This window comes from Vidua macroura, chromosome 2 (genome assembly GCF_024509145.1).
Source record: "Vidua macroura isolate BioBank_ID:100142 chromosome 2, ASM2450914v1, whole genome shotgun sequence".
In the NCBI taxonomy this organism is placed as follows: domain Eukaryota; kingdom Metazoa; phylum Chordata; class Aves; order Passeriformes; family Viduidae; genus Vidua; species Vidua macroura.
This window is the reverse complement of record NC_071572.1, coordinates 99,153,752-99,170,001: the sequence shown is the minus strand read 5'-3', so window position 1 is coordinate 99,170,001 and position 16,250 is coordinate 99,153,752. Positions and strand designations below refer to the sequence as shown.

The window sequence follows — 16,250 nt, the reverse complement described above, 5'->3', positions numbered from 1 at the left end:
ACTGTGCTCTTGGATGCAGGAATGCAAGCTCATAAACTGCTACTGAAAGTGCTGCTATTGAAGCAGAGTTAAAAAGTATAGAAAGATGGACTTGTATGTGTGCAAAATAGTTGTGTGTGACTCAGATAAGAAGTAGAAGAGTGCCCAAATTCTATTTGATTATGCTCAGGACAGCCATGGGACACTTAAGTAGGGTGCTGGCTAGGCAGTGTTTCTATGCACAGAAATCCTGCTGTGTGTTTGCCCAGAAGTTTAAGCTTTCCTCATTGACAGAAGAAATCAAAGGCAAGGAGGGACAAGAACATTTTCAGGTGGACCTAGTGAAGAGGCATTGTCCCAGGTGGGCAGGGAACCACTCTTTCACCCATTCAGCTCCTTCTTCATTTATAAGGAGACAGAGTTGGGCCAGCCCAAAGAATTAATAGAGAATAAAATGTACTCTAAAAATATATTAAAATTTTATATGAGAAATAGATGGAAATAATGAGCAAGAAATCTAAAATGCCATGTTGTTAATCTTTAACCATAAAATTACAGAGAAGATTAATAGGACACAGAAATTCTTGATATAAAAGTGGCTGTTGGGCAAGTGTAGACAAGGAGTACTCAGCAAATGTAACTGCACAAGCATTGGGATATAATTTGAAAGCAGTTTAGGTGGCTGAGGGAAACTATCTGGAATTACTTGTTTTTAATAAACATCAAACAAGATGCTGGACAATTAAGAAGAAACAAGCAGGATGTTGAAATACATCTGAAGGTCTAGATTGTTTTTGTGCAACAAGTCTACCTGCTGGGGCTGTTTCTCCAGTGGATAGTGGAAGAAATGCCTCAGTGTGTAGGCACTCTGAAAGGAATTTTCAAAAATGCTTGTCCTTGGTCAAACTGTTCCCATTGAGTTCAGCTGAGCAGACAGGCCAGCTTGGGTGGGGCAGTAAGGAGAGAAGGTGAGGAGTAACTGCAGTGAATTGGTGAAGCATAACCTTGGCATGTTATTGAATGGCTTTTAAGATCCAGATTCCTAAATAATGAGAAGAAATATGTCATATGTGCAAGGGAGCCTCATTTGATAGAAATATGGTCTGATTTGTGATGTTCCTTGGGTGGATAGTCCTGGAGGTGAAGAGTCTCCCCTGTGCTGATGAGTGACAGGACTGCAGTGGCTGCGGAGTAGGGGAGTGAAGGGATTCAGGAGGCAGAGTATGTACATTTCAGAACAGCTTTTGATGTAGTATTTCACAAAGTCTAACTTGAAAATAAGTTCAGTTTGACTTTGATGTGAGACCTGTTCTGTTGACTGAGAACTAACAGAACTGCAAAAGAGATATGGAACACAAAGGTCCTCTGACATCTCAGCACTTCCAGACTCAGTTTCATAGTCCTGTAACTAGAATGTTCTTTCAAGTGGACATGGAATCTCTTCTGCTCCATTTCCCGGGGACTAGTCAGTGTTTTGTGGAAAACCTGCACTGGTTTTACGGCCACGTTAACTCTCCAAATGATTCACCAGCTGGAAACGGTATAACCAGTGTGCTCAAGCAAATAAGAATGAGTCGCTATCCTTTTATGAAGCACATAAGGCTATCTGTCTCAAATTATGTTTTCTTTTAATAAGTGCTTTCGGAAGGTGGCAGATCCCCAGCAGCATTGTCACCCAGCAGCGCCCCTCCCTAGGCTGTGCAACGTGCGCCTGTGAACTGCAGGCTCAAGTGTAATTTAACAGAGTTAACAAACAACAGAAACCCGTATATATCTCGGCGGAGGCACAGACTGCAGCCTCGGCCGCCGCCTTAGGCAAGCAGTATCCACCGCCGGCCCTCTCTCCTGGCAGCTCCGGAGGCCCTTCCTGGCCGTTCACAGGCAAGCGGAGGAAGAGAAGAGACGCAGCAGCTCCTGCCCTGGGGCTGGATCGGCGGCCGCGGGCCAAGGTGGGTGGGACGGCGGGGCAGCAGCTCCCGGCCGATCGTTCCGGCGGGCCCGGGCCGGGCGGCAGGGCGGGAGCGGCGGGCCCGGAAGGCGGGCAGCGGCCGGGGCGGGAGCGCGGCGAGCCGTGCGAGTGACCGAGGCGGCCGGTCCCCAGTCTGCCCCGGGCCCCCCGCGGCCCCGGCCTGCCATGGTGAGTAGCGGGGCCCGGGGGCGGCAGGATGGGCGGGCGCGGCCGGGCGAGCGCAGGCCGCGGCTTTGTGAGAGGCGGCGGCAGTGCCTGGGCCGGGGGACGCTGCTGCCGCGGCCGGAGCCGCCGGTTCCGCGGGCAGCCGCCATCCCCCCTGAGCCCCGCTGTGCTCCGCGGGGCGCGGGCGGATCTCTATGGCCTCCCTGCCCCGGGCTGCGGTGCCGGGCGGAGCGCTGAGACCCCCGCGGAGGCCAGGGCCGGCGGCTGGCTGCAGTGTCGGCGTTTAGGGGCGATTCCCCGCTGGAATTGGAGAGGGGGGTTGTAACCAGGAGCAGCAAGGGAACCTCTGCCAGGTTAAGGGACAGTGGGGGTGAGCGCAGGGACCAGCGCTGGGGCAGCCCCTGCGCTCGACAGACTGCCCAGCCCTGGGGGTGAAACGGTGTTCATGGGGCTGTGTATGCACTGAGCACAGATCGCTTATTTCTCCAGGCCTTCCTGCCTTTCGAGAGTCTGGACGTGTTGGATCTGCCTGGTGCTCCTGAAAAAACTTTTGGCCATGAAATACCAGGTTTAAAGCATGGGCAATTTACCCATGTCTTTTTGGCTGTCTGGATAGCAACTTTCCAGTAGCTGAAAGGGGTTTACAGGGAAGCCAGAGAGGGACTCTTCATCAGGAACTATAGGGACAGAACAAGGAGTAATGTGTACAAACTGAACGAGGGGAAATTTTATTTAGATATTGGGAAGAAATTCTTTACTGTGGGAGCAGTGGCACTGGAACAGGTTGCCCAGGGACGTTGTGGATGCCCCAGTCCTGGCAGTGGTCAAGGCCAGGTTAGGTAAGGCCTTGGGCAACCTGGTCTAGTGGTTGGTGTCCCTGCCCATGGCAGGGGCAGCTGGGACTAGATAATCTTCAAAGTCCTTCTCAACCCCTTAACATTCTATGATCCTATGTTACCTACTGCTCATGGAGGTCAGTTGTTCCACAATAAAATGTATACAGTGACCCTCCATTAGATTGCAGTTTCTCTCAGTGGAGTGAACAGGGTTAAGATCATAGCTGCTGGAATGAGGATCTTCCATCTCTCTTCTCCTCTGTGTAGGACTCTTTTTAGGGCTGATTCAACACACCAGTCTGACAGAAGGCTGGTGAAATTGCTCATAGGGGGTCCTGACACAGACCAGGGTCCTTGCCAAGGAAGGGAGATGTGACCTCTCCTGACTAGCTCAACTGCTTGTAGAAATGTAGCTTGATTGGTCACATCTCATTTAGAACAGTTACACGCCATTGCAGGAAACCTGTCATTCAAAGGTTATCTTTTTGGTTTTTTTGAAGCCTGGTGAAATTCTGGTTTCGCTTTCAGCATGCTGCTGGCTGATAAACCCAACTTCTGTGCTGAGAAGCATGCTAAATGAATTTTTGTCTGGAGTGGGGGAAAAAGCTACTGTGGTTGTTTTTGCTTTTATGGTTTGATGTCGTTTGTCATTCTTCTTCCTAATGATAAAACTGTGCAAGTTGCTATTTCTGATGGGTGACATCTGTTGGGTTTATACCCAGAGATGCTTTTGGTCCATGTGCTACAAGTGGGGAATTCCAGGGCAACCCAAATCTGGGTCAGAGGTTCCACTGAAAAATTCCCAGTGGAAAAGTTGAAATGTAGCTGTAGTTCATAACAGAAATACCAGGTTGCTAAGGGATGTTTCAATCCACAGACAATTTACTGTCTGAAATTAAAGAAGACAGAAGTTAATCTGTCCAACCAATCATACAGGTCTTCAGTATTTTTGGTTTGGCATTTCTGGTGTTGTAAGAGGGGGAAGGGGGGGGAGTTTGTAGACCTCCCCATTTATTTTTTTAAAATCCAGTGTTTTTAATGATGTTGTATAAAGGTTTTGAAATTCAGTTATATTTATAAAGCATAATTATGTAATTCGGTAAGTAGGGTTGAAATGTAACAGGGTAATATTAGTTGGATCATGAAGCCTTTTTGTGTATGTTTTTTTGTATTTTTAGGAGTGTGAAAATATTCGGTGTTTGTCCTGCAATTTTGATGGAAAGTGTTATAGTGAGCATTTTCTGCATTGGTTTGCAGTTCTTGCTGTCAGGCATGCAAAGCTGCTTTTCCGGCTCCCCAACTGGGAAGTAAAATCCTCCCTTGTAAAGGAGATGGACCACAGCAAATATTTTCTGCCCTGTGCATTTCCATTTACTAAGAGATGGAAAACTGTCATTTTAGTTTTGTAGTTATTATCCTCTTTAACACATGAGCAGAACTGTGGCTAAAAGCTATGAGTACAAGTTAGAGAGAGCTGCTCACAAAATGGAGGATTCAAGAGTGGAGGGATGAAATTATCATCTTCCTGTCATCCCATTATTTTTACCACTAGGTAAAAATAAAGATGGAAGAAAAAGATGGAAGAGAAACATTGCTTTGAGAGCATGCAAGGTGCTTCAAAACTACATTCTCCTCACAGAAAGTGAGGTTTGTGAATGGGATCTGTGGGCTTACAGGAAACCCATTAGTTAGAGTTATTAGACCTTTCCTCTGGGACTTTTTCCCCAGTTGTAGTGGTGGCTTCTTCTGTCTCTTGACTTTAGTTCTGAGTAAAAAAGCTGGCAACTTCTCCAAAGTTTCTTTTGTCCAGCAAGCACAGAAAATATGTGGAGGGGCATAAGCACATAAGCATGGTTGTTTCAAACATTCTGACTGTCATGCTGTGACAGGAAAGTTGGGATTCGGAAGGAGGGTCCCACTGAGGCAGGGAAGCGCTGTTGTGAGCCAGCTTCCCTTTCATTGCTGGGCTTGTTAATCAGCCTGGAGGCTTATATTTAGTGTGCCTGCAGCAAGAGAAAGGTCAAGTCCTGGGCACCTCACTAAAGGGGGCTCCCAGGCCCCCAGTCCCTCCACTCATTTCCTGAAGGGCTCTAAGGGTTTACTGTGCATGTGCCAGCAGCAGCAAATGGCACAAAAAATGAGGGGATGTGCCCTAGGGAAACTGTAAAAGGGAGGGGATCAGTCCCAGGCTTTTGTTGATCCCAGATCTGGACTGTACACAGTGGCAGGACCAGTGCAGGATCTAAGGACTGGTGGTCTATTTCCTTCACTTTCTCTATTTTCTGTCTTTACTCTCTCCTCTCTTGTTCTATCCCAGCAAGTGCAGCAATTGCATTTCACCCCTTGCTCTGTGCTGAAGTTTGCTGGGAGAGTCGGGAGCTTGGTAAAGTTCATTGTAAAAGTCAAGAGCTTGTTAGCCAACACTTCTACAACTAAATAGTGGGATAGCTGTTGGAGTTAAGGTGGCTATATAATAAAGGATAAGAGTTCCTGACACTGTGCTGCTGTCTTTGTTCAGCCCACTGACAATTTGTACTGAATTTTCAGTCTGTGACAACCCTTCCTCCTCACTTGAAAAGCATGGGAGGTTTGCTTACACTTCCCAAGAACAGCTTTTACTGTGAAGTCTTATTGGGACTATTAGTCCTTTTGTGAAGGAAAGTCAGGAGTGACCTAACTTTTCTTCCTGATAGTGAACTTTGCTTTCCTTGGGTCAGAGGTATTGTTTTTAATGCTCTTCTTGTCCTGTGCAGCATGGATCTTCCCTTGCAGGTCTCTTCTTGGCTCCCATGTTTTCCACTTCATATTTCTTTGAGGGGACAGAAACCTTAGAAATTACATCAAAACTAATTAAGAGCTCATTCACATGCCTTGATGTCACAGCAGTACTTTGATGCACTTTTCTGTGATGTCTTTCAATTTATAAAATGAATTTTATTACATATATATGAATATATGTTGTATAATACGGAAGGAATGCAAGGGAAGTATCTTTCTAATTATAGCTCAAAACAAAGTGCTTGAGATCTTTAGATGATACAGACTGTCACCTACTTTGGTCTTTATTAGCTATTTGTTTTCTTAGAGCATGCTGTAACTTACAGGGTGTCTGCATCTGAGAACTTGGCTTTAGTTAGAGGCAGGGGGAGGGTAGTGCGCTGGGTCCCTTCACTGCGACTTTCCAGTAGGAAGGATTACGCGATAAATATTCTTCCTATAGGTTCTCTCCACAGAAAGAAATTACTGAGGCGTGAATGCTGTGAGAATGGAATTGGAAATAGAGATTGTAGATGAGTAAAAATTTTTAACAGTTTTGTATCATGATGAATTATCAAGGATTACGGGTGGCTGTTATTTGAAGTATTTTAATTTTGTGCTGAATGGCTCAATAGTAACACAGTCAGTTGGTTATTTAAAAATACTGCAGGAGCAAGAGAAAAGCTAATTCTTAAAGTGAGTGGTGACTCTCCTTTGTAGATCAAAAAGACACATCATGTATTCTGTAGCAGCAGAAATACTGCAGCTGGGCTTTTTCAGTCACTTTTAGTATTGTCTACAGTACCAGAGTGTGGTTGAAACTGGAAGCTTTGGATGAGTAGAGCAAGTAGAAAGTAATCAAATCTTAGCAGAGTGTATTGGTTATGTATCTTCTGTGCAAATCCCATTTCTGTGTATTGCATCAGCAAGGAAAGATGTAAGTCTCGCACTGTTATTATGAGTACATAAGTTATTTTCTTTAAGAATCCTTGCTGGGATTGGCAAGCGTTCTTTTCCAGCATTTCTAGTTGAAAGTCCAAAAAAATCGTTCTGCCTGAGCATTGCACCATTCTTGTCCCTGCCATTTGCTGGCCAGGTACCACAGCTAAGGGGGACTGGCTGCAAAAACTCAGCTGAGGCTCTGTCTTAAGGATACTGGAAGAAAAAATACATCCTTCTCTCACTGAGACGTGTCTCAGATGGAGATTGGTTTTTGTATGGTCTCCTTGAGGGAGAAATACATTTTGTAAGTTCTGTTACCATCATTTTCTCTTTCCTAGGACATGATGGAGCTCCTAGAGGAAGATCTGACCTGTCCCATTTGCTGTAGCCTGTTTGATGATCCTCGTGTCCTGCCCTGTTCACACAATTTCTGCAGAAAGTGTCTGGAAGGAATTCTTGAGGGAAATGTGCGGAATGTGCTTTGGAGGCCATCCCCTTTCAAGTGCCCCACATGCAGGAAGGAGACTCCTGTCACTGGAATCAACAGCTTGCAGGTCAACTATTCCCTGAAAGGGATCGTGGAAAAGTACAACAAAATCAAAGTAACTCCAAAAATGCCTGTGTGCAAAGTGCACAGTGGGCAACCCCTTAACATTTTTTGCAGGACAGACATGCAGCTGATCTGTGGGGTTTGTGCCACCCGTGGTGACCACACAAAGCATGTTTTCTGTTCCATTGAAGAAGCTTATTCCCAGGAGAAGCGGGCTTTTGAAACCTTGTTTCAGGGATTTGAAACTTGGCGTTGTGGAGATGCTCTCTCACGGCTGGATACCTTAGAGACCAGTAAGAGGAAAGCTCTGCAGATGCTGACGAAAGATTCTGACAAAGTGAAGGAGTTCTTTGAGAAGCTGCAGCACACGCTGGAGCAGAAACGAAATGAGATTCTGTCTGACTTTGAGACCATGAAGCTTGCAGTGATGCAAGCCTATGATCCAGAAATCAATAAACTGAACACGATTCTGCAAGAGCAGCGGATGGCTTTTAACATTGCAGAGGCCTTCAAAGATGTGTCTGAACCCATTATATTTCTGCAACAGATGCAGGAATTCAGGGAAAAAATCAAGGTGCTCAAAGAAACCCCTTTACCTTGTTCCACTGTGGACATCAGTCCCACAATGAAGAGCTTTGATACCAGCCAATGGAATGGAATAAAACTTGTTGATGTGGACAAACTTTCGTTGCCTCAGGAAAGCAACACTTTCAAATTCAAGATTCCCTCAATCTTTTCACGCAGATTTATAGTGAACTCTCTTATTTTCTTGCTTATTCTTGCTGTCACCAGAATGTCCTTTGTGGAGTCAGTCATTGACAACCTCCAGTGCTGGAAATCTCAGTTCCTTACAATTTGCTTGTCCTATTTGGCAGATACTGTGGAGATAGCAGATCATGCAGTCTTTTACTGGGAACAGATGACAGATGGAGCTTCACTGTTAAGAGAAAAGTGTAAAAACTATACATTGGTTGTACTGGATAACGTTGCACAGTTTGTGTGCAAATATAAACTGTTGTGAAGCGTCTGCTGGAATATAAGAACTAAGAGAGATCTGGGAAAGAAAACATGGGAGTTCTCAAATTAATTGGTCTTTTCAGACTTCCAGAGAAAACATTCAAAGATTCAAAATTATTCCAAAACATTCATAATGTTCACATAGTTTGAGCACTGCTAAATCAGAAAATGAAATGGAGCTTTGAAAAACACTTTGTGGATTCTTCTTTCAGTGATGATTATGGGAATATTACTCACTGTAAATCATTTTTCTTACCAAAATACAGGGCCAAACTATCTTTAGTTTGATGTTAATGTAATTGTAGAATAAGGTAAAAGATTGTAGTTTAAAAAAAATTCTAACTGGGAGATTGTTTGGAAAGAGGAGGAAGAGTTGTGACTGAGGTGAGCACTGTGCTGACAGGTTTGCTGAGGACTGCCCTTCCACTGCAAAATGCAGCGTGCATCATTCATGTTCTGGAACCAGCTTCTATCTGACAATGTTACTTCTTTCTGAAATAGCTATATGTTTTGGTTTGGTTTTGTGGGGTATTTTTTTTGTATAACCAAATATTGTAATTACCCTGTGCATTCAGATTACATATTCTATACAAAAATGTATCTTCAGAGCAAGCATAAATTCTAGAGGTAATGATAAGAACAAGCTGCAGAATGGTATGTGCTTTGCAGATAGTTCATACTTCGCAGTTTACTTTTCCAACATCAAACTCTTGGGGTAGCTGGGCTGTTTTGTTAGATCCATGTTTCTCTGAAGCCACACTTTGTTAAAAACTGGCCTTAACATAAAGAACTTAGTGCAATGAAAGGCATACTGGGGTCTGCCACAGGAAGGCAGCCTGGGCTCTAGCCCTGCAGAGGTTGCAGGTAAAACAGTTGCTCTCCTGTCCCTCTCTGCCTCTCCAGATTGCAATTCCAAAGCCAGGAAAAATGACTGGATGATTCCTGGAACAGGTTGTGTGATGCAGCAGGTGTATGGATGTTGGTGGTGTTTGAAGAACCTTGTATAGATTCTTCTACTGTTGCTGTATTTTTGTATATCTCGTTTCAGGAGCTATTTGAATTTTCTGGTTGTATTAACTTGGCCTTAGATAACAGTGATTTAAAGGGAACCTTAAGCTTGAGTTCTCTGAAGTGCCCTTCTTTCAGAGCATACGGTACTGAAATGTCGTGGTCGTATGAACAGCAGTGTATGGAATGAAAATGTTGAACTGGCATTTCTAGAAAACAAGCATAATGTGTGCCATCCTTTGGGATTATTTGTTTGCCTCTCTCCAGGTTTCATAAATTGTGACAGTCAATTCACTGTATTCCAGTAGTCCTTGCAAGCTGTTCATTTCAAAAATAAAACATTAAATTCCAAAAGTTCAAAGTCTCCAAGCAACCAAACCTAGCAAACAAAACTATTGTACATGATATTTACATCTTTGTTGCCTGGGAATCCTGTTGCTGCTCCACACCTCACTCCAAACACTTGCTAAAAGCATGCAATGGTTTTTGCAGCTGCCTTGCAGTTTAGAAAAGATCAAGTCACAGACATGTAGATCAGAGGGCTACGATTCCTGAGTGACTGAGGCAGCCATGAGTAGTCGAGAGGTGGTCTTTCTGAGTGTAGGCGGTGTGAGATTTGTAACCCGGGCTTCCACCTTGCAGCAGTTCCCTGAGTCCAGGCTGGCACGGATGGTAAATGATGATGACCGGGAATTTAAACTGGTGAATGGAGAGTTTTTTGTGGACAGAGATGGAGCTTTGTTTAGTTACATCATGGACTTCTTGAGGACTCTCCAGGTGTCCTTACCAACTGATTTCTCAGACTATCAGAGGCTGCAGAGAGAAGCAGAATTCTATGGACTCTACTCCCTGGCCGACCTCCTTAGCCAAGAACATTTGCTGAAGCCAAGGCTGGAGATCTTGGAAGTGCGTTTTTCTCTCCAAGAAATGCAGGCCTTTTTCCGGATCTTTGGTTCCTGCAGTACCACCATTGAAGCACTAGCTGAGCAGATCACTGTGTTTACAGGGCAGCAGTCAGGACAGGGCTGGAGCAGCCCTTTTCCTTCCCAGAAGCCACTTGTTCCACTTCCTTTGGAAAGACCCTCTCATCACGATCTGGTTTTTCTCTGTGGTACTGAGTATTCTGCTGGTGACCAGTTTGTGGCCAGGTACTGTCCCTAGAGTGACTTCTCATTATGCACATGTCTTTGTGACTTGCAATTCATGAAGTGCACGCTAAGTGCTAGCAAAGCTAATTTTAAAGAAACTGAAATATGTTTCCTTCTTTCTGTTCAATATTATCTTTTTCTAGTTCTGAAACACCCAGTTTAATTTGTTACACTGATTTGCCTCTTCTTCAGCTTCCTAAAATACTGTTCTTGATATTTGTTCATGAGTGCTCTTGGGTTTTTCTCTCTCTCTGCAATTTCCTCTTCACTCACTTTAGAATTTCACAGTATCACCTTCTACAGAACATGAAAAACACAGTAAAATGAAGCAAAGGAAACAAAGTAAAGAAGTAAAGTACTGGGTGGAAACCTAAAATCTCCACTAGCTTGTGGTGCAAAAGGCTTTTATATGGAAAACAGGAAACAGAGAATGGCAAGAAGGGTTAAAAACTCCAGTGGAACTGAGACAGCATTTTGGGGACTAGAAAGCTTTTGTAGAGCTTTTTATTAGTGGGGGAGAGAGAAAAGACAGATTATTAACTATATGCTTCATAGTGGGTTTTCTTTGATTTCAGAGTCAGGTTCTGTTTTTATTAAGATAACTGTGTATCAGTAATTTTTGTGATAGCAGTATCGTATTCTAATGACTACTTAGATTTTTTTTAAACTGTCTTTTGCTGGATGTCTCTATTGTATGGAGACATGTTCTTACTGTATAAGAAAATGTTAACCTAATTTGTCCTTTGTGGCTGTTAGAACATCTGGAATTTTAAGGAAATTTCATTGAAATATTTCCAGAAATATTCTATTTGAATATATGAACCAACACAACAGTCTTTTGATTATTTTTTTAAGAAAATAAAGTTTATCTTTCTTCCAGCTTTCTTTGGCTAAGCAATTAGAATAAAAACTAGTTTGCATTTGTGAAGCAATATATATGTTTGTGTGCCAAACCTTAACTTTGTAACATTTTACTAATTTTAATGGACTAGGAATTGGTTGAGTAGGTTATGCCAACTTAAGTAGTGGGGAAAGTATTTCAGATTTTTAAATTTATTTCTTCAGAATTGGTAAAAATTTCCCTTTGCAGATCAATAGAAAAGCTGATCTTGAGTAATGAAACAAGTCAAATTTTATTATGTTGCCTTGCTGAATTTCTATCTCCTTAATCTTTGTGGTAACATGGACTTTTTTGCCTTTCTTGTGCTTTCCATGAATGTTTGGTGTACTTGCCTGTGAACTGTGGAACAGTTTCCCCTGTCAGTTTATACATTTTGTAATAGTATTTTTACCTGACCTCTGCTCCTCAGAATGTCTGGATAGATTCTTACACTGTACTTTATATCAAATAAAATCATTTGAGGCCATGTGGAAATGATTTTCATATTTGTTACCACAGAACCTGCTGTACAAGGTAACTTTGCAATAAATGTCACTGTTTGTAGAGAGAGATCCTGTGTGTTGGAGAGTGATGCTCTTGGGGTGAACGTGACTCTGCTGTCCATCATTTACTCTTGCCTGAAAAACTGTTGCAGCATTGCAGAGCCTGTTGTTTTCTTCTCTGTTAAGTGAGACAAGATGGGGGTTGTCACAGGTATTTCTTAAGAAAGTTTTGTGGCAGGGGAGGGTGTGAAAGAGAAGTGCTTCTTCCCCAGCACATAACTGGATGAACTGAGAATTACTCTGAAGGAAAGAGTCCAGTCGTCCTTAAAGGAAAAAAAATATATCTGGAGCCTTGGTTGCTGTAAACACGGTGCAGCTGTGCTGATCTGCACTCTAAAGAAGTAGTTAAAGTGTGTTGTAACTGCTTTTCTTTTTCCCCCTCTGGTTTTAGGTATGTTTCCATAAAGCCTGATAAGAGAAAGCTGATTAATGGTACTAACGTGCTAGGCCTGCTGCTTGACACTTTACTCAAAGATGGATTTCGCCTCATAAGCACCAGGACGGTTGCCAGTGAAGAGAAGGTTGAATGCTACACTTTTGAAAGGATGAAGAGGCCAGCAGGCCTTGCCATCATGGTGAACCAAACCCCAGGGGGCTCTGGGGTAGAACAGGCAAGGAGAAGCCAAGTACAGAAATGGAAATAAGGGCTTTTCCTTCCATGTTTTGAATGTAGAAGAGGGAGGTGTCAGCACTAGTGGTCTTCTTTGTTTTGTTTTGTTTTGGCTTGTTTGAAACTGCAGCTATTGAGGGAAGTAACAAACACATTTTCTTTCAAGTATTTAGGGGAAAAAATAGCTTTCTTGCCTTTGACTGCTCTACCCTCTTTAAGTAAAAGAAGCCCAGATTCAATACCGGGTTTGTGGACCATATTTCAGCAATTCCAAGAGTTGTTTTTGTTTTTCCTCTGTGCCTAAAATTTAAATGAGGACTCGCAAAGCATCAGCCATCCCTTCCAGAAAATTGTTTTTATGTTCTGTGCTGATCTGCAAGTAGATTTTAAAAACAAGGTAATACATGAAGAAATAACATCTTGATGCAACTGTCATCCCAACAATTAGGAGAAGTGGCTGGAGGAGGAATGCAAACCCCAACAATTGATTAGTGCTTCCACTTACTGACTCTCTTGCAGTTGGCTGAGAGCAGTGTAAGAATGTCCTGAGCTGTGCTGCTGTGTGGTTTTGTGAAAGCCATCGTTGAGATCTGTGAAATAATGTGTGTGACTGTCTCTTGCAGAACACTCTTCTGAGCTCTCCTCCCACTCTGGTGGCATTAAAATGCTCTTTGGTTCTGAGAATTAAATGATAAAGATCTTTGTGAACAGAAGGTCAGTTAATTTTTAGTGCTTTCACCACAAAAAGGATGAAAATGTGATGAACAGCCCTTCAGATGAAAGTTTGTACAGTTTCAAACAAAATAGTGCAAAGGATTTTTTAGCACATGCTAAGTACAACACAATTGGAAGGCTTAGCAGAAGTGGCTTCAAGAGCCTTGTTAGTCCTGTACAAAGCTTTGTAAAGATGCCAAAATTAGCTCAGGTACTGAGAGAGGTAAGTTAATGAAGCTTTATAAATTAAGAATCTTTTGTCCTTCCATCAAGTTAGGGAAAGAAGATAGCAATAACTTCAGGGATTCATTAGTTGCATACCAATTTTCTTGCTGGTAAAACACCATCTTCCCAAGGCTTTGAACAGCCCAGGAGAACCACTTTGGGCTTTATTGGCTGACCAATTAGATCTGGCTTTTCATTAGTTCTAAAATGCATTTCATTAGTTTTAAAATGCATTACTTTATGTGCAGCACTTGATAATGGGAGTGGGACTCAGCCATCTGTTTCTTGCCCTAAAGAGTTTCACTGAAATGGATCTTTCCAGACTGGTGGTTCCACTATCAGACTCCTCTTTTCTTTGGCTACTACTCTGGGGGATTTCAGCTTGACCTGAGTTCAGAAGCTCAGCAGAAACAGTGAGGTCCTCTTTGCTTGTTCTAGAGCTGTTTGGGTTGAGAAGAACATGATTATTGGACTACATCTCCTAAACTGCTCACAGGTTATGTAATGAATGCAAGAGTGAATGCTTCCACTTCAAATGTTTTTTTTTTTTTTTTTTTTTTTTGTCAGTAATGTCAGTATGTTCATATTTGTCTTGAAGTAAGATATTTCTTACAGCGAGAACCAGCATTCACTGAACAACCTCTCCACAGATGTGGTAGAGTCTCCATTGTTAGAAATTTTGAAGAGGATGCTAAATGATTTCATGGAGGCTCTATTTCACATGAAAGGCTGGACCAAATGATACTCTGAGTTTCCTTCCAGCCTGGCCTGTTCCATGATTCTGTACAGACCTTCTATGAAGGTCTGTGCCAGAAAGCCTATCATGGTGGGCTTTGAGGTTAGAGCACTGTTGGGTGACAGAGCAGACAAGCTATGTGGGGTGACTGTCCCCACAAGTTGTTGTGCTGCACACAAGTGCTCCTTGTTTGGAAACGATAATGTTGATTATTGGGTGAGTTACTGGCTGTGGATATTGTAGGTGGAGGGACTAGCCAATGTGAAGCACGAGACAAAAAAAATAAAAGCAAATTCTTACAAAGAAAGTTAAAAAAATAGACTTGAGGCTGTATTGAGACATTATGCCCTAAATGATCACCAATAGCAGTGATGAAAGCTGAGACAAGTTTCAGAACCCGTCATAGTAACAATTACACTGTTTCACCTACCACAAAAGTAGAGACTTTGTTTTTCATGCTGCAGCAGCCACTTTGAAAACTGAAGTTTGGATACAATTTTTTTTTTTTTTTTTTAATAAAGTGAAAGAAAAGACAAAATACTTCAATTTTTAAAAAGCTCTAAAATTTTTACCTATGCCATCATCCATGTTCCATGTCTTTGGCAAAATGAATGTTTGATACCATTTTAGTAAAACTTTATGATGGGCTGAACACATGGGTTAATTTTTATTTAGCACAGCATCATTCTGTGAATGCAACATTTGGCTCTGGAAAATATACCAGTGCAAGTTGCTGTCATGTAAAGAACCATATGTGCTTTACCTCACCCTTGGGTAATAGTGTGCTGTGACTCTGTGCTTCTTTTGGAAGCAAAGCACATGACCATCAACAAGCTTGTGTTCCCAGAGTTCTTCTAGCTTTATTCTTACTTAGCTCTGAACTGAGAAGTGTCACCTTCTGTCATTTTGTGTTCCTGCAGAGAACATGATTAAGCTCTTACACAATGCTTTCAGTTTGTTGGGGGTTGTTTGTTTGTTTTTTTAACTGATAGTTCCTTAAATAAGTTTGACAGCATGTGTGTGAACAACGTGATAGAAATCTGTTGAAAGTGTCTGACTGATACCAGTAGGATACCCATGAATTCAATGGAAGATTGATGGAATAAATTAATTGAATTGAAGCTGGTTCTTCAAGGAAAGCACCTTACTGGATTTCTTTATACAGAAAAAGGAAGAAGTGATGATAGAGCTACAGGTGTTGTATAGCTTCAAGCTACAACTAAACAGCAGTAATTATGGAGGAACAGGTGAAATTATGTTTATTTGCAGACAAATTAATATAAAAATAGCACTGATTTACTCGGATGATCTTCAGCTGGCCTCCACCTTGCGAGGTTATTTATGCTACTGCAAAGTGTTGCTGAGTCAGGATGGCAAATTTTCTGTGCCCTCTTTGAAGTGGTATGCAGTGTAACCTGCAGGCACCAAGGCAGGAATTTAGAAATAGTGGCCAATGTTTTTACTGTTCCTTCCCTTCTGAAGCCCCAAACAAGCAGGGATGTAGCAGAGAGCAGACTGTGTGGTGTGTACTCAGCAGAGTTATTCACACAGAAGGGAACAGCTGTACAAGTGAATTTGGCTGATAGGAACTACAAGTCTGAGTGATTTTAAAAGCTGCTTTGTCAAAACCAGATTATGTGCTAAACTGAGTACTTCCACCCAAACCTTGGCAGGCAATTCAACTCTGCTATCTCACAAACAATCTTTGCTAGACTAGCAGTGTGTTGTAGGTGACTTGGTTGTGCTTTTACATGTGACAGAACCAGAAGCTCTGATTGCTCACATCTAGCTCTCTTTTTGATTAAATGGGAATGGGATTTTGAGACATTTAGACTTTTATTTTCCAATGAAAGTAATTTGTTATCCCTGACATAATCTGCTTCTTCAAGTCATTGCCAACTTTCTCAAGAGAATTCCTTTTTTTCCTGTGAAGGTGCAAATTTTGCTGATTTGAGTAAACTTCACTGCTGTATTTGCCTTTTTATTCTTCCCTGGATTCAGCAGAAATGTCCAAACTGTTCCACTGCCTGCGATCCTAGAAAGGAACTGCCACAGTGCTGGGGCAGTCCCATCCCTCACTCACAATGAGCTCTCTATGGTTTTGTAACAGGCAAACAGACAGAGCCATAGGGAAAAAGAAACTGAATGGTG

At 42.5% G+C, this 16,250-nt stretch overlaps 2 protein-coding genes across 3 annotated transcripts; both read left to right on the top strand.

Moving 5' to 3' along the window:
• Positions 1-1,487: 1,487 nt before the first annotated feature.
• Positions 1,488-8,228, top strand: TRIM13 (tripartite motif containing 13). 2 transcript variants are annotated; one of them, XM_053970223.1, is made up of 2 exons: positions 1,488-1,928; positions 6,987-8,228. In XM_053970223.1, exon 2 carries the CDS (start codon positions 6,990-6,992, stop codon positions 8,217-8,219), a length of 1,230 nt encoding a protein of 409 aa, XP_053826198.1. In that variant the 5' UTR covers positions 1,488-1,928; positions 6,987-6,989; the 3' UTR covers positions 8,220-8,228. The 2 variants fall into 2 exon arrangements, with proteins under 2 accessions (XP_053826198.1, XP_053826196.1); XM_053970221.1 differs by lacking the exon at positions 1,488-1,928 and adding an exon at positions 2,035-2,116.
• A 1,549-nt stretch (positions 8,229-9,777) lies between these two features.
• Positions 9,778-13,062, top strand: KCNRG (potassium channel regulator). Its single transcript, XM_053970224.1, has 2 exons — positions 9,778-10,371; positions 12,206-13,062. The coding sequence occupies exons 1-2, from the start codon at positions 9,794-9,796 to the stop codon at positions 12,456-12,458; spliced, it is 831 nt and encodes a 276-aa protein (XP_053826199.1). The 5' UTR covers positions 9,778-9,793; the 3' UTR covers positions 12,459-13,062.
• The last annotated feature ends 3,188 nt before the right edge of the window (positions 13,063-16,250 follow it).